At 51.3% G+C, this 23,209-nt stretch overlaps 7 protein-coding genes and 1 non-coding gene across 8 annotated transcripts; 4 read left to right on the top strand and 4 right to left on the bottom strand.

Moving 5' to 3' along the window:
• Window positions 1–119: 119 nt before the first annotated feature.
• Window positions 120–207, bottom strand: BDV14DRAFT_t96. The gene has a single exon. It is a non-coding gene; the product is annotated as a tRNA-Arg (tRNA).
• Window positions 208–649: 442 nt separating this feature from the next.
• BDV14DRAFT_201430 (uncharacterized protein) lies at window positions 650–2,257 on the bottom strand (the record flags this gene model as incomplete). The annotated part of the gene is made up of 5 exons (XM_073773755.1): window positions 650–1,219; window positions 1,291–1,404; window positions 1,485–1,719; window positions 1,800–2,026; window positions 2,120–2,257. The coding sequence occupies 5 exons, from the start codon at window positions 2,255–2,257 to the stop codon at window positions 650–652; spliced, it is 1,284 nt and encodes a 427-aa protein (XP_073626912.1).
• Window positions 2,258–3,335: 1,078 nt separating this feature from the next.
• BDV14DRAFT_201429 (flavin-binding monooxygenase-like protein) lies at window positions 3,336–5,289 on the top strand (the record flags this gene model as incomplete). Its single annotated transcript, XM_073773754.1, has 2 exons — window positions 3,336–3,369; window positions 3,431–5,289. 2 exons carry the CDS (start codon window positions 3,336–3,338, stop codon window positions 5,287–5,289), a joined length of 1,893 nt encoding a protein of 630 aa, XP_073626911.1.
• A 292-nt stretch (window positions 5,290–5,581) lies between these two features.
• Window positions 5,582–7,460, bottom strand: BDV14DRAFT_209643 (uncharacterized protein; the record flags this gene model as incomplete). The annotated part of the gene is made up of 3 exons (XM_073775695.1): window positions 5,582–6,508; window positions 6,589–6,759; window positions 6,882–7,460. 3 exons carry the CDS (start codon window positions 7,458–7,460, stop codon window positions 6,050–6,052), a joined length of 1,209 nt encoding a protein of 402 aa, XP_073626910.1. The 3' UTR covers window positions 5,582–6,049.
• An 859-nt stretch (window positions 7,461–8,319) lies between these two features.
• Window positions 8,320–9,628, bottom strand: BDV14DRAFT_82021 (putative C2H2 finger domain protein). The gene is made up of 2 exons (XM_073777604.1): window positions 9,513–9,628; window positions 8,320–9,448 (listed from the first exon to the last, which is right to left on the bottom strand). Exon 2 carries the CDS (start codon window positions 9,200–9,202, stop codon window positions 8,519–8,521), a length of 684 nt encoding a protein of 227 aa, XP_073626909.1. The 5' UTR covers window positions 9,203–9,448; window positions 9,513–9,628; the 3' UTR covers window positions 8,320–8,518.
• Window positions 9,629–10,933: 1,305 nt separating this feature from the next.
• On the top strand, window positions 10,934–11,425 carry BDV14DRAFT_175865 (uncharacterized protein). The gene has a single exon (XM_073769151.1). The coding sequence runs from the start codon at window positions 10,958–10,960 to the stop codon at window positions 11,231–11,233; it is 276 nt and encodes a 91-aa protein (XP_073626908.1). The 5' UTR covers window positions 10,934–10,957; the 3' UTR covers window positions 11,234–11,425.
• Window positions 11,426–11,427: 2 nt separating this feature from the next.
• Window positions 11,428–13,250, top strand: BDV14DRAFT_175862 (dienelactone hydrolase family protein). The gene is made up of 5 exons (XM_073769150.1): window positions 11,428–11,677; window positions 11,747–11,875; window positions 11,945–12,015; window positions 12,078–12,125; window positions 12,197–13,250. Exons 2-5 carry the CDS (start codon window positions 11,847–11,849, stop codon window positions 12,814–12,816), a joined length of 768 nt encoding a protein of 255 aa, XP_073626907.1. The 5' UTR covers window positions 11,428–11,677; window positions 11,747–11,846; the 3' UTR covers window positions 12,817–13,250.
• A 7,425-nt stretch (window positions 13,251–20,675) lies between these two features.
• BDV14DRAFT_81935 (putative C6 finger domain protein) lies at window positions 20,676–22,309 on the top strand. The gene is made up of 3 exons (XM_073777603.1): window positions 20,676–21,125; window positions 21,179–21,499; window positions 21,550–22,309. Exons 1-3 carry the CDS (start codon window positions 21,005–21,007, stop codon window positions 22,161–22,163), a joined length of 1,056 nt encoding a protein of 351 aa, XP_073626906.1. The 5' UTR covers window positions 20,676–21,004; the 3' UTR covers window positions 22,164–22,309.
• The last annotated feature ends 900 nt before the right edge of the window (window positions 22,310–23,209 follow it).

Here is a 23,209-nt window from a genome sequence, read left to right as displayed (position 1 = left end):
GTACAGCATAAGGTAAAAGATACCACCGAGGGAGGTATCACCAGCACTCAAGAAAAGACAAAAACTGGTTCCAGCGGACCCACCGACCAAAAAAACCAAAACACAAAAAGATATAGAAGAACCCCTACCGGGGGTCGAACCCGGGATCTTGAGATCAACTCCCATTAGGTATAGAAGTCACACGCCTTACCACTAGGCCACAGGGGCGGTTGTTGAAATACAGCTAGCTAAGTTTAATTTATAAGATAAAATCAACTTTCATCAGCTAGCTGAGCAGCGAGGCGTTAGGCAGCCGAGTAGAAAGTCCGAGCTGGATCCTCGCTAGATTGGGAACTATTGACGCTTATGCAGGGGTTGGGGGCTAAGGCTGTGATTAATTTCCGATATTTTGCTTTTTGTGATTTGGTAACTGACTGTTTACCTACTTTGGATAATGTGTGGTTTGAATGAAGAGTAGATTATGATTGTGTGCTGCGGTCGGGTGTCCCGTCTACTCATGTTGTTCGGCTGAAAAATATATAGATGCATTGAACAAGTACTCATGGTATAGTAATGACCGAAAACGCTCCCAAAGACAAAACTACCGAACAAAAAGGTATACAAATGACAGGAAAACACCAAGAGAATGAACTGAACTATGAAGCTGGCATCACCGCTCCCTCCTCTCAACAATCGTCTCCCGAACAACCTTGATCCCCATCTCCTCACTACTTCCACTTCCACTCTTCCCACTCCTACTATTGCTCGTAACAACCCCCCCAAACCCCTTAACATCCTTCCCCTCGAAGATCTCCATGCTCCCCTTCCCCTCATCTCTACTCAAAACATCCCTTCTATCACCCGCCAAAATCCGCATCTCCTCAGCATCAAACCCATCCCGCATCGTTTCCCCCGCCAATGTAGTCCCATCATCGCGCCACTGCGTATCCGGAATACTCAACGGATGACGGAACCTCTTCTTCCTACTCGCCATAGAAAGCGACATTGTCTTGATCCTACCCTCCTCATCCTTTCCATTTCCACCGGGGAGACCGTCTTTGCTACCCAATGGATAACTCTGGCTCCTGCTCCGACCTGTCTTGGTCGTCATGTACACTCCCGCCCGACGAAGGCATCTCCGCAGGCACGGGTATATCATGGGTAGATTGCCGATTATGACTGCGACAAAGGTCTCGCGGCAGGCCCAGGAGCCGGCTTGGGAGGCGCCGTTTGCGCCGGCCTGTTGCATTCATGCCAGTTAGCACTTGGCTTGGGTAAGTTAGGTAAGTTGGGGATATGGGATTGACGTACCGTGACGATAAGCACGCATCGAAGAATTCCAGCAGCCATAACAAATGTCCCGCCTGAAAAGAGAACGAGGAGTTCGAGTTTTTCGCGGATGGGGAGGCGCGCTTTGAATAATATCTAATAACCATTTAGTCACTCACTGATCAAAACATACAACGGAGACCTGGTCAATGGTAAAGTGTATAAGGCAGGCATACCGGCGTCGGAATCGAAATCAGGTAAATATCCGTCGCAACATTCAACGTCACCGTCACATAGACATCAATCTTCGATACCGCGGGTTGGCAGTAATTCCCTGGATCCGGGTATATCTGCCAATTCTTGGACATCGGGTGGCAACCGAATAAGATACTGCAGATGACAGCGATGTATGTAACGGCGATGAGGATGTACGCTACCCGCACGCGGATTTTCATGTTGACGAGGCCGGCCCTACCAACGAACCATAATCAGCATCGTCATTGGAATAGGATGAGGGAGGGTTATCTGGTTGGGTATGATTGTGGACGTACGTCAACCGCGAATAAAAAACCGCCATACAAGCCTTGAGCAACCACAACAGCGTCGTATAAAGCGACCATCCCAATACCTGTGTCTTTGACCCCCCAACGCGAAGCGCATACTCGTGTGAATCCGGGTCGAGGGCCTTCCGCTGCTCATTGGTCATGGAGTTATTCGCTAGACCCATCCACCATGCGCCGACGCAGTAGGCTGCGCCTGTTTCGAGGCCGTAGACTATCTACATGCCGAGACTGTTAGTACGTTTCTTTTGACAGAGGAAGAGGAAGCAGGAAGCAGGAAGAGGCTTAAGCAAGGGGAAGCAGGTACATACCCCGGCAAGCGGCATGAGGTAGTCATCAAGCTGAAAGTTCCGGGGCCCTGCAATGGACCAGCGCGCCACGACGCGGATGGCGATAGCCACGATGGCGAGGGCGAGGAGGGTGAATGCTTCTGTTGAGAAGTCGGCCATGTTACTGACTCTAATTCTGAATCTGTACAAGACCAGAGAATATACAAGAGAAATGGGCTCAACTCAGACAGACGAACAGGTGGGAGGTATCAGGTAGCAGTCTACAGTCCATATTTATCGCGAGTCAGGGCTGCTCAATGTCTTGCTATTCCAGGAACACCCCCAGCAAAGGCCCACAGGAGCAGTACGAAACATGCTTTCTGGATCTGGAGACGGGTAACAATGGAGCAAGAAAAATCTACACATCCAAAGCAAGGCCATCAAGCAGTGATATCATATTTTTTATTCTCGATATTCGTCAGGATGGCCGGGATAAGAATGGATAGCTCGACGGGGCTGTCATTGATCGGCGGTGGGGAAAGACAGCCTTGACGGGGGGGTTCTTGCTCGAGAACATGTTTTTGCCAGGCGTTTGAACTTTGAAACAATTTACTTTTAGACTGTCATCTGGAGCTAGCATCTGCTAGTTATTAGTCCATTCCGAGGATATGGTTGAGATGTTTGGAAGATACAACTCACAACTCTATACCCTGAGCCCTCATCCGTCAATTGATCCACACGACACCTCACACGATTGGACTGATAGAACACACCAACACGACAGGACACTCGCCTGCAGGCTGTCAGGCCGTCACACAGCAGTCACAGACTTTACAGGATTAATCTCCGCGGTCCAGACTCCAGACTCCATCACTTGCCTTGCCTGCCTGCAGCCACTAAACCTCGACAGGTGAAACGCCGGCCCGCGAGTCCACAGCACCCACTCCAGGGGCCCGCACCGTTGCCAGTCTGTTACTCCTTTCGATGGGCTAATTTCGTGTATGGTCTGAGCGTTGTTGGCTTCATCTTAGTTTCTTAGCGGACGCAGCGACTAGTTTAGAGCGCGCTGCTGTTGGCTGGGGACAGTGGCTAAGAGATCTTTCTGCAGGCTGCATCGCTGTCCGAGCCCCGGCTGCAGGGCCTACAGATTCGTACTTATACCTGCCAATCGCTGGCTTTTGCCTCTCTGGCGCTGTTTTTGTGGTCTTCTCCGCTGGTTCTTGCTTATTGTTTCTGTGTTACTTGTCACAATTTCGTGATGGAGGAACTTGACCTTCTTGTTATTGGCGCTGGTACCCCTCTCTCTCCTTTTTTTGACTTGATTGCACTAAATTATACTGACTTCGACTACAGGCTGGTCTGGCCTCGCTGCCCTAAAGACATACCGCCAGGTTAACCCCTCTGCGTCGACATGTCTTCTCGAATACGCCTCCTCTGTCGGTGGTGTCTGGGCCACCCATCGCCTGTGGGATGGCCTCAAGAGTAATAACCTGTATGGTACATACTCGTACTCCGACTTCCCCATGGACGAGAGCTTCGGCGTGAAAGAGAACGAACATATCCCCGGCCATATCATCCAGCTCTACCTCGAGCGTTACGCCAACCACTTTGGCATCATGGACTCGATCCGGCTGAACTCGAAAGTAACGCTGGTAGAGCATAATGACAACACAACCTGGACAATAACATACACCGACACCGCCACAGAGAAGGAAATCAAAATCCACACGCGCAAACTCATCCTCGCAACGGGGATAACGTCCCAGCCTTACCTCCCTCCCATCGAGGGACAAGAATCCTTCAACCGCCCGCTCTTCCACACAGTCGATATGCCGAAATACCACGAGTCCACAATTACACAACCCACGCACCGCATCGCCGTGCTAGGCGGTACAAAGTCCGCCTGGGACGCCGTGTACGCAGCCGCATCATCCGGCGCAAAGGTCGAAATGATCATTCGCGATAACGGGCATGGACCGTGCTGGATGGCGCCGCCTTATGTCACGCCTTTGCACAAGTGGCTTGAGAAACTGGTTACCACGCGCTTACTGACATGGTTTAGTCCTTGTATTTGGGCCGACCCTACGGCGGAGCATGGAGCCGGTACGAGAGCTCGCAATTTCCTGCATGGGACTTGGCTCGGTCGGAAGATAACTGATGTGTTTTGGAGTGTGTTGGGAAATGATGTCGTGGCATTGAATAAATTCAATTCGCACCCTGAGTTGAAGAAACTCCAGCCTTGGATTTCGCCGTTTTGGGTTGCGTCGGGTTTATCTATACTTAATTACCCGACGAACTTCTTTGACCTGGTTACGGAGGGCAAAGTCACCATCCATATCGACCACATCACGCATTTGTCCGAGGGGACAATCCACCTTGCGAACGGCGAGCCATTGACCGATATCTCAGCACTAGTCATGGCAACCGGATGGACGCCAACTCCCAATATCCAGTTCAATCCTCCGTCCCTAATGTCTCAGCTGGGCTATCCCACAGCCACCGACCCCCTCCCATCAAGTCTTATATCAGTAGTAGATAAAGAAATCCTGCGCCGCTTCCCCCGTCTAGCAAACAGACCAACCCACGACTCACCGTCCAAATATGAACCGCTGGCCTCAGACGCACAGACCGAGACACAGTCTCTGCATGCATACAGATTGACAAGATTCATGGTTCCCGCTTCGACTCTTGCAAGAGAACGCAGTGCCGCATTCGCGGGCGTCGCAATGACGATTAACACGCCCCTCCTTGCACAAACGGAAGCGCTTTGGATAACGGCTTTCTTCAACAACAAAATCAACCTGCAGGATATAACAAGCGAAATATGTCCCGATGATCTTGTTGCCGTTTTGAAAAAGACAACCCTTGCCTCCGCCTCCACCTCCACCACCGACGATGCCCAAGCACAAGCCCAAGCGAATGTACTGTATGAGACAGCCCTACACACACAATTCGGATACCATCGGTACCCTGGTGGTCTTGGGCGGCGGAACCCGGACTTTGTATTTGATGCGGTTCCGTATCTTGATATGCTATTGAGGGATTTGGGACTTTGTGGGGATCGGAAGAGGAAGGGGTGGAGGGGGTGGTTTGAGTCTTATGGGGGGGAGGATTATAGGGGGGTTGTTGAGGAGTGGATTGGTTTGCAGGGGGATGAGGGTGAGGGTGTTGGGAAGGACGGTGTGGATGTGAAGGAGGAGGAAGTGAATTGAGGTACCTATTTGTGGTCTAGGAAGGAGTAATGGGATGGGATGGGATGGGATGGGACGGGGTGTTTTGAGATGTGTTCTTTTCTGTTCTGCTTTGCTTGATTGTATATACTTCCCTTCGTTCCCTCTTATTCTGGTTATCTATGGTCAGGTTATACCCACCTATCTCTGGGCAGCTGTCTCTTTCTTGCTCCATAATCAATCCAAAATTTCTATTTGATATCATGAGAGTACCTCATTCTGTTTCAGCCTCCACAGCTGATACCCAGCCATACCAAGCTCTTAGATTAAGGTACTCCGTATACACCAGACCGCACTGTAGCTTATCGGGTAACTAGATCTACTTATATGTAGGCACATAACTCTCTCGAGCATCCAGGCCACCCCAGGCGCACCAAGTTCCTACATAGATAGATATCCTACATCTCCAGCTCGATACCATGCCATCCCAGTCCCAATTCCAACTTCTGATTTATGATCCAGATCCAGATTTAAGGCCGAGTTCAGTATTTGCTCTTGGCTTTATCCTACTCTTTCCGGTTTGATTCATTCGTACTTCCCTCACTCACCCTCTCCATCTCGACTAGAAGGGCGAGAGGGGAGAAGAGAAAGAAAAAAAAAAAAAGAGAGAGAGAGAGAATGTATCACTTCATTCATTATCATCCATTTATCCCCCTTGACTTCCAACCTCCATAAGTCCTTTCCCGTTTTCCCTGGCAGCCCCCCGCAAGCAGAGAACATACAAGAAGTCGAAGGAAAGGACCTAATACTCAAACCTTTCAAAAACAGCAACACCCTCCTCATCATTCCCTTCAATCATCCCCCTAGCCCGTCCATGCCACCTGCTATGCCCCCTCCCATTCCCATTCCCAGCCTGACTCCCCCCCGGCCCATCCAAAACCTCATTATCACCCGCAACACTAACTTCGACCCCCGGCATACTAAGTCTAAACCCACTGACCAGTCCCCCCTCCGTCTGTTCCGTCCCCGGGACAATACTCACAGAATCAGGCGCACACCCCGAGGAAATGACCTCGCCGTCGCGCGCTAGGAAGTGCGATGTTATTGTTTGCCTGTCTTGGCCGTCGATTGGGTTTGGGGTTGGGGAGGAAGAGGGGGAAGAGGGGGTGTATGAGACCCAGACGAGCGAGTAGAGGCCTAGATGCGCGCGGCCGCGGTGGAGGGTTCCTGTGCTTGATGTGAAAGGGGATGTGCTCCAGATCTATACCCAACATCAGCATTTGACCTAGATACCCCTCTTGTAGAGAAGGCAAGATAGAAGGGTTCGGTGTATTCAATTACCTTATCATGGAAGCCATAACCGTCAAACATGAGTCGTTCACCGTTGACAGTGACGTCTACGCGCGCCATCGCGTCGGGAAGAACACCGACCCAGCCGAGTCCACGATCCCCGAGGGCAAGAGCCTCGCTGAAGTTCGTGGGTGTGCTGCAGAGTGTATGCGGGTTCGTTATCTACCCCATTCCAAACAGCATCAGTATCTATCTCATCTCACCCAAAACGTCACGGGAAAGGGGAAGGGAAGAAAAGAGAGATAACATACCCTCTCCATACTTATCCCCCCAACAATACTAACCCCCTCACTCCCACTTCCCGTGCCATTCCCAGGCGCCGCACTGGTGTTATTGACAACAAGCTCAACCTCATACCCCTCCTCACTCCCCATCCACCCCCCAGCACCATGCCAAATCGCCACAGAACTATCCCCAGATCCATGCATCCTCGCACTCTCAACAGGCTGAATGTGCCTCACTGACCTTCCGTCGGGAAACGTAACCGCAACGTGCGCGTAGAGCGCCCCCCTCTCCCCCTCCATCGCATTCTGCCCCGTCCCTGTCCCGTTGGGGAAAACATAGCTCACATCAGGCAAATCAAGCGGATACCCGTCCGGCCCCGCATTAGAGAACGTAACACTCACAGCAGCATTCGGATTCTCGAGAGAGATCGCGTCAAAGGACCACCAGTCGAAGGTGGAGGTGTTGGCGCGGGGGAGTTTGGGGGAGTCCAGGTCGGATTGGGTCAGTGAGGGAGTGCGGTAGTCTGCTTGGATTGGACCGGGGGTTAGGAGGGGTGGGAGGTTTAGGGTGTATCTTCCTGATATCCCTGGGATGAGGGAGAGGGATAGGGAGAGGAGGGAGAGGAGGGGAGGGCGCATTGTTGTGGCGTCACGTGTTGAGCTTGAGGTAGGTTAAGAGGATGAGCTAGCTGAGCCGAAGCTGCGTCAGAACAACTAGAGGAGACAAGCAACTTGTTTGAGAATCTAGACTACCGACAGACATAGACACTGCGCGGCGAGAGGTATCTCTATATGCGCAATTGATTGAGACGCTCCTAACGCTTTGCAGTAACCGAAATGAAAAGTAAGTACTGTGAGTAGGACAGACATAGACATTGTCGTTATCCCAGTGGTAAGGATAGGTAATGATGGAACATGGTCGTGCAGTGTGTTACAAAACCTTGTAACACAACCTAGCACGAAACACGCTGAAGACACAGAGAAACACGAGCACAACACAGCACAACACAGGACCGGAACGCAGGACGCAAGAAGCAAGCAAGAGGCAAACAACCAATGCTAGTGGTACTAAGATACATGGACAAATGACAGGTGAGCAGAAAAGCAGGTACAGCGAAACAGTCCAACGGTACAGCCGAACAGTACAACAGAGCACAACACCAAACTCCGTCCCAGCAAGTCGCAATCCGCAATGTAGCAAATCAATCCAAAAAAACCAAACCCAGTAAGCCAACCAACAGCCAAGTCGAGTGCCACGTGTGGAACAATAGCCAGTCGCATACATAACGCCGTCAAACATGCCATCGCTGAAGCGGACGTCTAGTCAGGTATCCGTCCGTCCGTCGTCTCCTTCCCTTCTCTTCTCTTCTCTTCCTTTCCTTTGCTTCAATCCTGTTCCGTCGCCCAGTGCTCTTTCGCCCCCAGTGTCTCTCAAAAATTTCTAGTCTGTCTCATCGTCTAGTGTCTCGCCAGTGGGCGGTTCGTCCTTTGGTCGGGGCGCGACCGCGACCTGCGGTGTTCGTTGAGGTCGCTCGTGAGCTTCCCCTGGTTGGTGCGGTCCTCAAACACGGTCAGCAAATTGTCTTGCTTAGGCAAAGCGTTCTGCTTTGAAACTATTGTCCACCGCTTTCTTCGACCTTGACGTCTCCTCGAGCCTTGTCCGCTTCTTCCTTACAACCTTTTACCAGTTGATGTCGCTACCAAAAGTTAGTGACTGGGCAGAACGACGATATCAACAGCGGGCCTACCTTCAAGGCGTCCTTTCGAGAAAACTGTTTCTCGCATTTCGGGCAGGGATATGGCTTCACCGCCAAATGAATCCTAGCATGTCGTTTGAGATCATGGTTCCGGTTGAAGCTCTGGGGGCACTTGTCACATTTGAACGGGCGGTCATTGCTCGGTCCGCCAGCATGGAGCGGCGGGTGATGTCCTCCATACAGATGCTGCATGTTTGCGACATGACCGCTGTTGAAGCCCGGAAGCATCCCCCCCGGCATCCCCCCCATCATCGACATCTGTCCGCCTGGGTTCTGGACGTTGGACATGACCGGCCCGGGCATTGCAGGGAGTGTGTATGAAGGCCAAGGTTGTCTTGCGTAGCCGCCAATATGTGGTGGAGGTGGGGGTGGATTTGAGGAGACTCGTGGGGGTTGGTGCATGCTGAGGTGTGGCGGGGGACCTCCTGGTGGTGGTCCCCCAAACTGATACGGACCTGATGGGCTGGATAGCTGAGCACCGTACGCGGGTGCCGAAGATGACTTTGTCATATATGGGTCATTTGACGGCACTGACGGATGCGTCGTGCTGAGCATCGGCTGGGACAATTGTGCGGCGGTTGTCCCCAGCGGCGGCCCATGATAGGGCGGCAAGTGCGGGTTCATATCGTACGCCGAAGAAATGGTATCGGCGCCAGGCGTCGAGGTCGCCGGGTTGCGAAGCGACGTGTTGAATGATGGAGAGAAAGGATCTCGATTCGAGTAAGATGAGCTGAGGTTGGGCGTCCAGGGCTGACGGACGCTACTTCCATACGAGCCCGCCCAGTGCGAGGTAGATTCCGGCGATGACACGTTCGATGAGGCAGTCGCGGACGATACCGTCGCCGCCACAGTAACGGAATCTTGCGGCGTCTGAGAGTGTATGAGTGTTGGATTGGGTGGCGGAAGTTGGTGGTGGTTTAGAGGGTGGGCTGACTGTCCAGGATACTTCAGCGCTGACGAGTTGAACGTGGGCGCAGGAAGTTCAAAGTTTGGCAGAGGCGGTGCGCCAGGACGTCGCGCATTTAAAGGCTGCTGGACGTCCAGGCCCGTCCCCATGCCCGGGGGGATCGCAAGGGTCGCCAGGTTTGCTGGAGCGCTGGGCAGAACAGGCACGACAGGCAGGGCGGCCGACAGGCCTGAGACGAGGGAAGTGGAAGACAACCCAGCGAGGGTGGTCTGAGGATGAAAAGCAAAGTGTTCGGCACCGAGCCAGAGTCGACCAGAGAGGTCAGGAGGATCCAGGGCGAGGGGATCGCGAACGCGATCTCAGGGCGTAACGATCGGCAGAAGGCTGAAGGCAGAGGCTGAAAGCTGTGGGGGGGAACACAAAACACAACAACACAACAGGATATTCAAGGTTTCTTCAACAAAAACTTATTAACACAAAAAAGTCAGAGGAGCATATGAAAGAGTTCAAAGGTAACCAGACAAAGACATGGCAAATCCATGGATGACCGAGGAAGAATAAGGTAGTGAGCGGTCAGAAGGAGAGAGAGAGAGGAGAGTGAGGAAGAGAGTGAGAAGTGAGAAGAGCGAGCGAGAAAGGCAGAAAGAGTCTTCGGAGGTCTGGCCAAACGCGGGGGACGCTGGACGAAAAGGAGTCGAAAGAAGAAAAAAGAAACGAGAGGTGTGATTCGATGGCCTCGCCAGAATTGAACACATTATCTACAGTCATAACTCTGCTAATATAAGTATTTACTCTGCCTCTACATTCTGATCGATGATCACTCGGCAACGTGGTTGACAGGGAACCCACTGTTCCATGATCGAGGTAGTATCGCCTCTTACTTTCTGAAGAGTCTGTAGAGTCTGTTCAGACCACTCTGTTCTCTATTCCTATACCCTCTACAGACAGGACAGCATAAGCTGGACAGCATAAGCTGAGGCGATATCAGGACTTTGAGTTCTCGTATCCGTGGCACGGACATTCCAAAGCAAAAAGCGAGCGAAAAGAGACGAGAGGGAGAGTGGAAGAGAAGGGTCAGGTGCAGCTCTCTCTGAGCACACTAGTATAGAAGCAGTTAGCCCCGGAGAAAAGCGTCTCGGTTGGTCAAAAGTGCTCACTTCCCAGTTCCTCCAGACTAACTCGATTGATCTCAGCCAGCCAATCCCGGAATGGCTCGCTCCGGACCATTGTGTCGGTGCCAGTGGACCTGCTCTCTCTGTCTTCCTCCAGAGACTCATCAGACTCGGACCAGTCACATACTTGCTCTAACTTCTATTATTATTCTGAAAATACTACTCGCTTTGTCCTCACTTCTTTGTTCTCTTTCCCCCTATTCTGTCTCAAAAATGGTCTGTCGCATTCTTCAGCCCCAGCAGGGAGTTCGCTTCAGCCCAGTCATGGCCCCATCCAGCGAGTCTAGACCGACCAAAGGAATGGGCGCAGTCTGGACTCTGCATCTCCCTGCGTCCCCTCGGTTAAGCTGCGATGGCGCCGTCCGTGGCTGTCCTGCGGTGGCGTTTGTCTGTAGTTTATTCAAGTCTATTCTACCATGGGTGGCTGTACTTTATTTCCTGGTTGCTTTGAGTAGTCTAACGGTGTTCTGCTCGGTTGGTTTAATTCTGTGTGAGACTGGACCCTGGGTGGTTTGCCATTGCCAGAAGTCAATTCTGGTTCCCACGCTTGCCACGCCCCCAGTTGAGGATGGTTGACTTGGGGCTCCTTGCAATATAGGTTAGACATAACATGGATGGACTTGTTTAAGGGTCTGGCCATAGCCAACGTGGTTCCAGATCCAGGTCAGGAGATGCCCCTGTTTCACTGAGCGTGGGGTGGTCTACAGCTGTGCTGAAATATATATCTCTGCTGTTGAGTGACTGTTAGTCCGTTTTTCTTGAAATTGCACGGTCGCATCGACTAGATAGCAAGTATTTAGATACGACAAAGCATATTCTACCGTTCATAAAACAAATCGATCTTCCATTATAAACAAGTATAGAGAATATGTACCTAGGCTCTGCTAGACGTAGCCGACCCCGCGCGTCGACGTCATATTGGCGTTACCACTTCTTCTCTCTTCTGCAACCTCAATTCAACCAACTTCATCTCTCCATCTCTCTACCCGCTCATCAATTCATCTAATCACAAGGATAACTGTACGTCTGATTTCTCTTTGTCTTCACCTCAATGTTCTCCCGCGGTCTTCTAACCTACCCCCTCCGTAGGTCCATCGTCACGCCACTGCGATCGCTTCCCCGCTCGACTACATCCCAATATTACTTTCAACCTCAATTCCAAATCTATCGATCGAATTGTTCGTCCGCTATGTCTGGTGTTAGCAAGGCTTGTTGCTCGTATGTCACCCACAATCACGGACACTGGAGGGTTGTTGGTGATGGATTGTAGCTAATGGTTGACCGCAGCATCCCGCCGATCGTCGCAAAGGGCTACCAGCCCAAGGGCGAGTACAAGACGATCAACGGCTTGAAGACCTGTGAGTCTCTCGCTTCAAACGGTTAGAAGAAACTGGATTGAAAGCTAATTATTATTGCGCAGACGTCACCGGCCCCGAGAACGCGTCCAAGGCCATCCTCGTCATCTACGGTTCGTCCGCCTTGCATCCCCACTACCCTACTCCTTCAATCTCATAACATACTAACAATAGGCTGGAACAGACATCTTCGGCTTCTTCCCCCAAACCCTCCAAGGCGCCGACATCCTCTCCACCTCCTCCAAGCAACAATACCGCGTCTTCATGCCCGATTTCTTCGAGGGCCAACCCGCAGACATCTCCTGGTTCCCACCCCAAACAGACGAACACAAAGAGAAACTCGGCAATTTCTTCAACACAAAAGCCGCGCCCCAAAACACCCTCTCCAAGATCCCCGGCGTGGTATCCGAAGCAAACGCCCTCGCCCCTCCCACAGCAAAGGGCGGCGGTTTCGAATCCTGGAGTATCCTAGGCTACTGCTGGGGCGGCAAAATCGCTGTCCTGTCCTCTGGAAGTGAGAATAAGACGTTCAAGGCGGCGGTGCAGTGTCACCCTGCTATGCTTGATCCCAACGATGCAAAGGGGATTAATATCCCCATGGCGTTGTTGGCAAGTAAGGATGAGAGTCCCGAGGATGTGAGTAAATTCGGACAGAACTTGGGCGTGGATAACTACGTCGAGACGTTCCCGAGCCAGATCCACGGGTGGATGGCTGCTAGGAGTGACCTTGAGAACGAGGAGGTGAAGAAGGAGTACGAGCGCGGATACCAGACTGCGCTCGGATTCCTGGAGAAGCACGCTTAGGCTAAGATGCTTAGGCCTAGCTTCTTGACCTGAGCTACCCAGGTCTTTAGGTATGACCTGGAAGCGGGACTATATAGCGATGACTCGGTCTCGGTCTCAGATACCGAGTGCGCCAAGATAATAGCTTAGTATCTAGTAATGTATGAATGAACAAGAGAATGAACACGAACCATTCGTGCCGTCCGAAATTGATGTGTCCAGCACACCTAACGCAAAGATACTACAGCCAAATGAACCCAAGTACCTAAGGTATGTAGAACTCCCGTTCCCAAAACCATTCAGGAAAGAGCGATAGACGCCTTGCGGGCCCGGCCGGGCTGTTCACAATAAGGGAGGAGCGACCCTTGGACCCTTGAATTGAATGGTCACCTGGAAGCGGATCGTATGCCCGTACAACCTTATTTACTTCCAGGCATGATTCATGCTATCAGGTGACATCAAAGTTACCTTGTCTTTCAACTTCAACTTTTGCTGATTGAGGCTGATGTGGATTTGTTTCAGTCCAGATGGGTCCAGGGTGTTCTTGCGTTGATACACACGTAGGCTAATCGATATCTAGTGTCTAGTATCTAGCCAAGGTGCAGCCGGGTCATGGCTAATCTATAATAGGGAGGAAGAGTTGCAGTTTGATGATGGACATATGTACGGATGGATCCTCGAGGGAAGACGTTGATATCGATGTATCAATCTATACTTAATAATCTGGGGTATATAAGAAGCCACCCGCGATACCACGCGACTCTGTCCAAATGAACCAAGACACGAGAGCGCCCTTCCCGTCGTGGCCGATGTTAGACCGGGGGTTCAGAAAAGATAGGTATCTACGGTAGATGGAGATATAGACTCTACGATGACATCGACGACTTACCTATTTGGGCTGAGGTGTCATGGTGATGGCGACAGTAGCAATGAGTCAAAACTTACCGGCCTTCTATATCAGTACCAAGAGGAAGTCCAGAAACCTACCATTCAGTGTGTATTTTCTCTGCCGGTCTGTAGCGGGCGCTGGTAGCTTCTCGGACGAAGGGAGAGATGGTTCTAAAACACGGCGACCAGGGTTATAGCTGAAGGACAGACGGTGGTGTACGGCGAGGCGATGGCATTGCATCCGCGGTGATCGTCTTCGTCCGGCGCTGTTGGAAAGCTTCGCAGAGGACCCCCGGGATCTTTATTGTGGCGATGAAACTGCGCATGAACTTCGTCTGGTGTAACGGAATGGTCTGACAAGACGTCCATCCAAGAATCGCCACCCAAGGACATTCGAGAGCTTCTTGAAACTTGTTGCAGGGTGCCGGAACCATTTGGGCCACTGAGACAATGCCAACTTGCCCTTTGGCGTGCTTGTCCTTGGTACGGAAAGAGTTCATCAACGCTGGCAGTGTTCCCACCCAGAGGGCATCCGTTCCGTATGCATTCGAAGATCTTGTGGGACGCGAAGGAAGGCTTCGAGGTGATACGACTCGTCTTCTAGGATTCCCTCACTTCTGGCGGTGCATCAGGTCGGGGTTATATAGACAGAGCTTTACCGATGGACAGTAATGGGATGCTTGTCCGTTGGCGTGGAAAATATTATTCAACGCTGTGAGTGTTGCCGTCCAGAGAGTATTCGCCCCAAATCTGTTCATGGATGTCTATATAGCAAAGCTTTAAGGGTACGGACTTCGTCTTCCGGGAACCGTCACTCTGGGCGGCGCATCCAGCCGAAATAGTATGGCCAGGGCTAAGTGCCGATGAAGGTTGTCCGTATACCCAGAGCATTTGCATCACATGCGTATGAATAGTCTTCGGGTCGGTGTCGCCAGAAAGTTTTCCGGAAGCACCGGAGCCTCTTGAAGGAGGAGAGCTGTGATCTTGGGCTTCCGACAAAAGATTCACCGCCGGCAGAGCGTCCTTCCATAGCGTCGTCAGTAAGAGGATGCTTAGAAGCTTCTTGAGAGGTGCCGGACCCCTTGAGAACTCGAGGCCGTGGCAGCTTGTCTTCTAGCCCAGCTAGCAGGGCAGCCATCCGGTCTCAGGCAAGACACGAAGGGCTTCTTAGGCGGGTTCATTGCGCCTCGAGGAAAGTTCGTCGGGGGAGAATGATGTCAACCACGAATGCTGTGTCTCATTGGAAGGGAATCAAGCCGTCGAAAGCTTAACCTTGAGACTTGAGAGGCTTGGGAGCCTTGAGTCCGCGGAGCCTGTTCAGTCGAAAACGCGTCTGATCAGCGTTACACCCTCGAGCAACCAAGCAGAGACATCGATGAGCCTTTCCAACGACATACCCTTTGAAGGAATGCAAGGGGCAGACGTCAGCAAGGGATGAATCGTCGAGGTTGAGCTTGAGTTCTAGTTTAGTAGTCGGCTTGCAATGGAGGCAAGGGATTATGCACATGAAGGCCTCGACGAAACCGGTAAAACTAGCCGCCCTACACAGCTATTTCCGCTCTCCAAGAAAAAAGCTTCAAGGATCAGGCCACCGAAGACGTTTGCTGCTTGCATAGGAACGATTCTGAGTCACTTCGTGTCGATTTTGTGTTTGGGGAACGGTTCTCATATTGACTTCCGAATGGTGGATGGCGGAGGAGGGACAAGATAAGCAACCAGAATGAACCTAGAAGACGATGACGCCCGGTCCTTGATTCGAGAGAACACGGCAGTGGTGGCCCGCCAACGCTGCGTTGTCAAACATCGGTCAAGGCATTGTATCGATTCTGTCAGATATGACAAATACTAAATTTATCCCTTCGAGAAGCGCAAGAAGTCATCGCAAATCACGCCAGAGGGGTCTTGCGTAGCTCGCACGCTTCGCAATTCTCAATAGGGTGCTTCTGAGCAAAGAGATAGAAGGGACGTCTGGTGTCGGAAGGACAGATATGCAAAGTGAGGAATGCATTCCGAGCCACTGTTTTCGAAGTCGGCGGCTCGTACCTGAAGTTAAATCTAATTTTCGCCCTTATAGATAGACCGGAGCCCCGCTTGAGTCGCGGGATTGTGAAAAGTGTACCACTTCAAGCTTCGAAACGAATGTACGCGTGCGCCGGATGAAATTATTGTCCATAATTCTCAACCAACATCACCGGCTAGCATCTGGTCTGATATCGACTCGAAAACCGTGCTGAAGGATCGTCGCATCGGAACGGGAAGAGCTTTTGGTGTCCATATTCTTTGTGTTCAGCAAAACGGTGATTCGACAGGAGGAGACTTAGTTTCCATCGAAAAAATATCAAGGTGAATCGAGGCCAAGCATGCTTTAATCCACCATCCTTGACGTTAAGGGTTGCGACAACCGTTATCTTCAATCCAACGCCCATAACCTGGGAAGATCCACGAAGATATGTCTTCCATATATCCCGATGAGATCGATATTAACTGCTCGCCGGGTAAGGCTGAACGTTCTCGGGCTCTAGTCGACTAGCGAATCACTTTCTGTTCCATGGCTGCGGGCGATGACATCGCCATTGTCAACGGTCTCCGGTAATATCAGGGTCTGAAAGCCGTTCCGCCCCACCGACCTTCCAACGGTCTTCACGTGGGACAAGACGTTGGCGATGACGCGACGGCGCGAGGCACTCCCAGTATCGCGCCAACCGGGGCAACATCGGTCGAACTAAGTCTCACCTAACGTCGTATAGGAAGCACGCCCGAGGGGGCAAAGTTGGGGTCCGGGCAGGTATCCGAGTCAGGGACAAATCGAATTTCTCTCCACTATCGACAAGGTCATAGTCAGCAGGCCATGGCCAGATTCATATTATCGATTGTCGCGATTCGCGAGGCACAGCGAGGCGAAGACCGATTCGTCACGGAGGGTGGTATCAAATTTTGTCTCGAGGGTTTCACATAGAAGTTGTCCAGAAATTGAGTCATGGTGGTATATCTGCTGCATAGTATCAACCCACAAATTTCCCCACATACTTTCGATAGCACGTTGTCAGAGTCCAACGCTCCAGCCCGATAACGAGTCGAGAACAGTGGGATTGCCGGAGAGGTTAATCGAGGCTAGCCGGAGTCAGGGCGACGCCCGAAGGGAAGAGCCGTGGATCTTATCGAGGAAACAAATTTCCGGGCTGTCCGCCTTGCTTCCAGGTTAGCAGATGCTATATAGAGAACGATCTCGAGTCTGGGGAGACGAACCAGACAGCGATAGAGACAGGGTCAAGGCCTAGTAAGGACGCGTAAGATGGCGTCTGAAGTAAGCATCGCAGGAGTGGATCACCACATGGGGGCAAGCGATGGAAAGTGAAACAGGCCGGCCACGCCGAGCAGGAGCGCCGAGCAGGGATTATGGAAGTGGTGGTGATGGGAAGTGTCGGAAATGCCAGAGTAGTAGTGGTGATGAGCAGAGGAAAGTGAAAAGCCGGTGGTGGTGCGTCGTCAGAAGAAATGGCGCTCGGCGAGTCCCTGATCCGGCAACGGCTGCGAGAATCTCACTATCAACACTCATTCCTCACTAACACACACTTCTACTACTACTCCCACTACCAAGAGTACTACGGAGTTATTTGCTGCTTCGAGTTCTGCGCATTTGCTTTCTCGAGTAAAGGAACAATGTTATCAGATGCTGCTATCACATTATTTCGCTAGTCGGCTCCATCCACACGGCCTACGGAGTTTGACCGTTGAAGGCAACCCACAGGCTCCACGATCCTGCCTACGAACTGTCTAGGTCTGTCTCCCCAGCTTCTATGCCGCAACTGATTGGGCAGCTCTCCATGCTAATTGCCTCGTCTTCTCAATGGAGAAGATGCTCATGACTTGCCGGTGCCTTACCTGTACCACAGACACAACCACAAAATGCGCAACGTGACTGCCCATGCGTTCTGAAGATCAAGTTTCCTTGCTTTTTCGACTCGACTCAGATACGTGCTTGTTCTTTGGGTCGGGCAGCAAAGGCAGATCTTCTCTGTCTTGGCTCAGGTCGACTGGCTCCGGGACTCGTTACTTTGTCATCCGGAATTACTCAATCGCTGGTTCTCGGCCCTCCAAGCAACACCGGGGGAGCGGATTTTTCTGGTTAGACTTGGCTGACACCAGGAGGCTAGGAGGCTAGGACTGAGGCTATGGGGAGAACGTTGAGCTGGGTCCACCGACCACTTGCCCTTTGGGTGTCGACTTTCCGAGCAGAATCCGAAGTCTTCCCAACCAGCGGAGAACGACCGAGCGCTGAGCGTATATACGGCTCTTGAGTATTGAAGGAACAGCCGGAGCAAGAACGCTTCTCAAGTTCCTCCAACTGACCGCATCCCAGCCTTCTGGTTGCGATAGCCGAGCCGACGACGGAATAAGCCGAATTGCCTTACTCTTCAGCCTCGATGTACTACATCGAGTCAGACCCTGAATGCCACCCGATAACGCCGGATACCACAGACTGTGACATGTCGCTCTACCAGGGCATAGTTCCGAGATCCGAGCTGGTGGCTTGCCAATGACATCGGGTATCCGCCCACTCCCCGGTGAAATTCGACGCGACAGAGTGATATTATTTGCGAGTATTATTAGGACTTGACAGTGACATGGCCCTGGCAGCGTCGATGACTCGTCATCCAGTCCACTCGCAATCACAGTCGCAGAGAAGATTCAACCAGAGTTGACTTTTGCGCTTGAGGCGATGAGGCGAAAGATCGGCCAGATGATCGTACACATGCATCTTTTGGGATAGAGTGAACTGCGGACAGTACGCAAGCAGGCTTCCAGATTGGCTTTGGAACTTCCCCTTGCAGAAAGACATGCAGTCAAAGTGGCCAAGGCCCACCGAAATGCAGAAATTGCAGAGTCTCAGCGTCGACGAAGACTCGGAGCTGGAACAACCCTTAATTAAACCTTGCTGGGCCCACCTTTCTGACAGCTCGTCAGGATGGACTCTTGCAGAGAAGCAATCGGATGCGCCCGCATATACTTGGAGGTAGTGCTGGAGACTGAACTGCTGGTTAACTGAGGATGAATAACAGATACGAGAGAGTTTATTTTAGCAGCGCACTGAGTTTCCTCCCCAACCCCAACAGGCTGGAACCAGGAGCAAGTGCATGAAGCAGTGTGGAGATGCTGACGAGTGCAGGCTTCTCGAAGGACCACCGACTTCTCGAGGGTCTGTTTCAGGTCAACGCTAAGCCAGATCGGGCTGCAGCATGAGTGTCTGATGCTGCAAAGGGAAACTGCCGCCGTAATTACAGTCTGTGGTTGGCTTACTTTGCTCTGCTCACTCCACACATTTCAACCAATCAATACTGCGGGGTGTACTCTCCAAGCAAAAGACGAAAGACTCCCAAAGCCTCTGGAAGCCTCCTAAATCCTGACAGGTCGCAGAAAAGGATCAAAAAGCAAAAGGATGTGACCTCAAGGGCCACGGACACGGAGACACTTCCCGACTTGTCGTTGATACCTGGTAGGAGGAGGTAGAAATGATGACATTCAGCCCTCCTTCACACCTCAGGGACTCCCCACCCCCGCTAGTCCGAATCCAGGCGTCTGTCACAGATCGGGTTCCATGGATGTCTTTGATTCGAAGCCCAGATTGGGGGCTTCAAGGAGCATCCCAATATTACCACGTGTGTGGTTCACAAGGTCCTACAGACTGTTCAGTGTTGATTATCAAACATCTCAGGCAAGAACCATCCATCGTGATAGATCACTTAGTGCCCTACCTCCAGCCCAACCAGCTGCGACCAGGGTCGGGTCAGATTCATTGTTCCAGGGCTCCAGAAATAAGATCTCTTTGTTGCAGCTTAGTAGAGGCGTCTGCAGCAAGCCGGCACTTCTGCTAAATGGCTTTACCGTTTAGTGTCTAGTCAAGAGTGACAGTCAAGCCCAGAAGCTGAAAATTACCTCTGGTTAGCCGTTTCATCTTATACTTAGCCGGGTCTGCTGCTCCAACCGACACGCTCACAGCCTGCAGTAGAGCAATCCCACGTTCCCTGTCCCTTCTGGACTCCTTCTGCGGCCTGGAAAGAAGGTTTAGATAGATAGAAACTATACACGCTCAAGATTCAGAATAATTGCACTATTGAGGTGCCAGAAAGCCTCACATCAAGCCTGACTGACTGACGGCCGCCATTCTGACTCTCTTTTCCCCCAGCGCTCATACCACTATCCACTTTTCGTGTCTCTTCTTTGATGTCATTTAACAGCCTTATTTTTTGCCATTATTATCCGAAATTTATTTTAACATTTTGGGCGATGGTGTCTTTTTCCTACCTGATTATTCCCACCCCAAACCCCTTTCCCAAGACAAGACCACCACGCGCAGTTCCTCAAAGGCACAAACGCGAAAAAGTCAAAAAACAAAACAAAACCCAATCTTAATCTTAAATATCATAAGATGCCAGGAGTCTATCAAGTTTAGTACTCTTCAGGGCTCTGCAGGGCTGTTATTCTTATCCTCTCCCTTCCTCACTCCCTCTCACTCCCTCTGTCTCCTCCGGCCTTCCTCCTCGCTCCTTCTTTGCTTTCCTCTTGGCTTTATAGTCACTAATTTTACCTTGATTATTTCTCCGATTGATTGCTGTTTCATTCCCTTGTTGCTTTTCTACACTGGGTATCATCTTCCACTGCATACTTTCTTTTTAATCTGGTCTACCCTACTACTTACTACTGGCCTTCTCGCCCAACGTCGCTACTCTTTGCCTGTTTGTTCGATTCTTCCCTTCCTTTTTTTTCTCTAATTATTATCCTTCTTACGCTCACCGGGCCAACTATCCTCGACTGTCCTTGATCGTGGGTCTTTTATCCATTCTAACGTCTGCCGAACGGAGCTGGTGTGAATTGTGCTTCACGACGACACGACCATACCACCACGACACAACATTAATCTCGAACTCATATAGACTCATATCCATCCTTGGTGTCGGGCCTCGGGTTAATTGGGTTGAAACAGCTATCGACCCCTCGCACTGGTATCACGCTCCTGCTTCGTCGGAGGTGTGGAGCATCGACACTGAAACGAGCGCCCAAGAGGCGTACGAGGACGACTATCACGCCAACAAGCTGATATCTATGCGGGACTTTCACTGATTGACTGTCACTCTTCCTCTTTCTTATTCGCTTTCATTCGCCACCAGCTCTGGAGATCTGCTCCCCAACTGCCCAACTCCGCGTGCGCTCTTCTTGATCACCGGGGTGCCCATTCTCTTCTCATTCGATGCGCCTGCGCTTCTAGGGCTGGGTCTTTTGCTCGCTCCACCACTACTATTACTTCCCTTCTTTCCCAGAAACTATGCCCGCGGCTGTTGAGTGTATGACATCGGTTACCATCGCTCAGACTGCCGTCATGGATCCCTCCGCAGCCGACAAGAAGCGCAACAAGCTGGGATATCATCGTACATCTGTCGCATGCGGTTAGTCTTCACCCCGATCGTTCAGCCGGTAACCTACTTATACCCTTCGATAGTCCATTGCCGACGGCGCAAGATCCGGTGTCTCGTTGCGGCCGACGATGCTCAAGGACGATGCGAAAACTGTATTCGCCTGCGCAAGGAATGCCAGTTCTACCCCGTTGACCAGCAGCCTCCTATGGAGAAGAAGTCTCGTCCCAGTTCGCGGATAGGCGCAATGGGTACAGACCCTTCTACTGCCTCGTCTTCGCCTCCGACGGTTTCGGGGGAGGGAACAGAGGCTTACTATCCTTACCAACCTATGCCATTGAGCGCCGGTCCTGAAGTAACAGCCTTTAACGCTGCTTATCCAGGCGGCACGATGCCATTTGGACCAGGTCAGTAGTCCTGTTTAAGCCGTTGAAGTCGATCACTGACAGAAGAACAGACGCGACAGCGCCGATGGATCCCTCCGTCCCTTGGGACGAATTCACAACCCTTCCACAAGACCCTCAGATGCTGGCGAACATGTCAGGACAAAAGATGATCAACATCCCTCCTCATGTATGGAGCCAACCAGCGACTCCCATAGCCGCAATGCCACCGAATCCCTCTCTACCTGGCGCACCGACAGTGCCATCACAACAACAACCGCTTAGTCCGACATCGCCCTACACCGTGCAGCCTGACGGATCAGTCTGGCAGATGCCTTCCAACCGATCAATGACTTTTCCCGCACAACATAACATGAACACATCATACCCTAGTCCCGGTGGATATGCGACGCCAATGCCTCCGAACTTGAAGCGCAGCGTAACGAGCCCCGGTCAGGTATACCCGCCAGGCGCCATGAACCCGCAGAGTCCTACGGCCAGTGATTTCGCAGGCACGCCTGTTCCAGTTACATACGCCGCTCAACCTACGCCAATGGGATATCCTGCGTGGCAAGATATGGGTGGGATGCCAGGGGTGAACATGGTTCCGTACCCGGTATACACCGACGCACCGCAGCAACCGGCATACAGCAGTCCGCCCATGGGCCACCCCGGACAACCTCAATAACGGACGAGACAACTCTGCAAACATACGAACAACAAGCGTTCGAACTACAATATAGAAGAGTTCAATTCCGGAGAGGATTCGCCAATCCGGTCGATTCATATTTCATATAATATACCCCGTTCGATATACTGCATCCTCCATACGCTTTCCTTCCTACCTATCCACATACTACCTACCATCTCCTTCCTACATTCTGGTCTTATTTATAAATATACCAGCTCTACACTACTCTAAGCATCAGCGGGCGCAAGGGTCTGGTTTGCTTTTCGGGCGGCATTGTCATCAGTCATCATGCTTATACTGCACTTACACTTACATTCGTTTATACATCATATCATATATATGGCTGGCATGGATTGGATTGGATCATGGTTCCTAGATTTCATGCTTGATTTGGTCTCTCGCTATTTCGTTCTGTTTTACAGACTTACATTCTCTCCCTCTCTCTCTCTCTTTTCTTATTACTTCATGTCTCTTGTTTTTTTGCTGGTCATTTATCGGTGTTCACTTGTCTTGTCTTGAACCTCATGTTTCTTATGAATAGAAGAGAAGAAAGATTAATTGATATATATGGAATTTGCATATGCATATGCATTTACAACTGTTTCTCTGGCTTTGGTGTAGAGTACTGCCCCCTTTCTCCTCATCAGAGTCTCATCCAAATGCCTATGCGATCAACTACATAATCCTCCTCTCTCTTTCCTCCCCTTCCCATTCTCACGAAGGATCTAGGAGATTATCTCCTCTGCTCCCGATCTGGTCTCGACGGCATGTATTCGATAGCGGCCTACCCGTAGTACACACCCGACATCCCCTGTACATCCTTCATACGCAAACAAGCATCCTCTCAGATCCTGTACCTCCTACACTTCCAACAAAGTCTCGCAGATGCCCAATCAACTCCGTAAATCACCTCCACGGTGAAAGGGAAAAAAAACTCTAAAAAAAAAAACTCGTAGATCATCGGAACCAACCACCTTCCTCTTCCAAGTTTCAACCATCCCGGCGCACGGAAGCCATAGACAGAAAGAAGACCATGAACACAC

This window comes from Aspergillus stella-maris, assembly GCF_047715825.1.
Source record: "Aspergillus stella-maris strain CBS 113639 unplaced genomic scaffold BDV14scaffold_37, whole genome shotgun sequence".
NCBI classification, from domain to species: Eukaryota; Fungi; Ascomycota; class Eurotiomycetes; order Eurotiales; family Aspergillaceae; genus Aspergillus; species Aspergillus stella-maris.
Note: the sequence above shows the minus strand (reverse complement) of the source record. Positions and strands in the feature narration are given on the sequence as shown.

Excerpts from the sequence above, each read along its gene's own strand:
- BDV14DRAFT_82021 (XM_073777604.1), bottom strand. The coding sequence starts at position 9,202 with ATGAACCCGCACTTGCCGCCCTATCATGGGCCGCCGCTGGGGACAACC.
- BDV14DRAFT_175865 (XM_073769151.1), top strand. The coding sequence starts at position 10,958 with ATGGGCGCAGTCTGGACTCTGCATCTCCCTGCGTCCCCTCGGTTAAGC.
- BDV14DRAFT_175862 (XM_073769150.1), top strand. The coding sequence starts at position 11,847 with ATGTCTGGTGTTAGCAAGGCTTGTTGCTC. Across the intron at positions 12,016-12,077 it reads GATCAACGGCTTGAAGACCT|ACGTCACCGGCCCCGAGAAC; the intron begins GTGAGTCTCTCG and ends ATTATTGCGCAG. Across the intron at positions 12,126-12,196 it reads GGCCATCCTCGTCATCTACG|ACATCTTCGGCTTCTTCCCC; the intron begins GTTCGTCCGCCT and ends AGGCTGGAACAG.
- BDV14DRAFT_81935 (XM_073777603.1), top strand. The coding sequence starts at position 21,005 with ATGCCCGCGGCTGTTGAGTGTATGACATCGGTTACCATCGCTCAGACT. Across the intron at positions 21,126-21,178 it reads TCGTACATCTGTCGCATGCG|TCCATTGCCGACGGCGCAAG; the intron begins GTTAGTCTTCAC and ends ACCCTTCGATAG. Across the intron at positions 21,500-21,549 it reads CACGATGCCATTTGGACCAG|ACGCGACAGCGCCGATGGAT; the intron begins GTCAGTAGTCCT and ends ACAGAAGAACAG.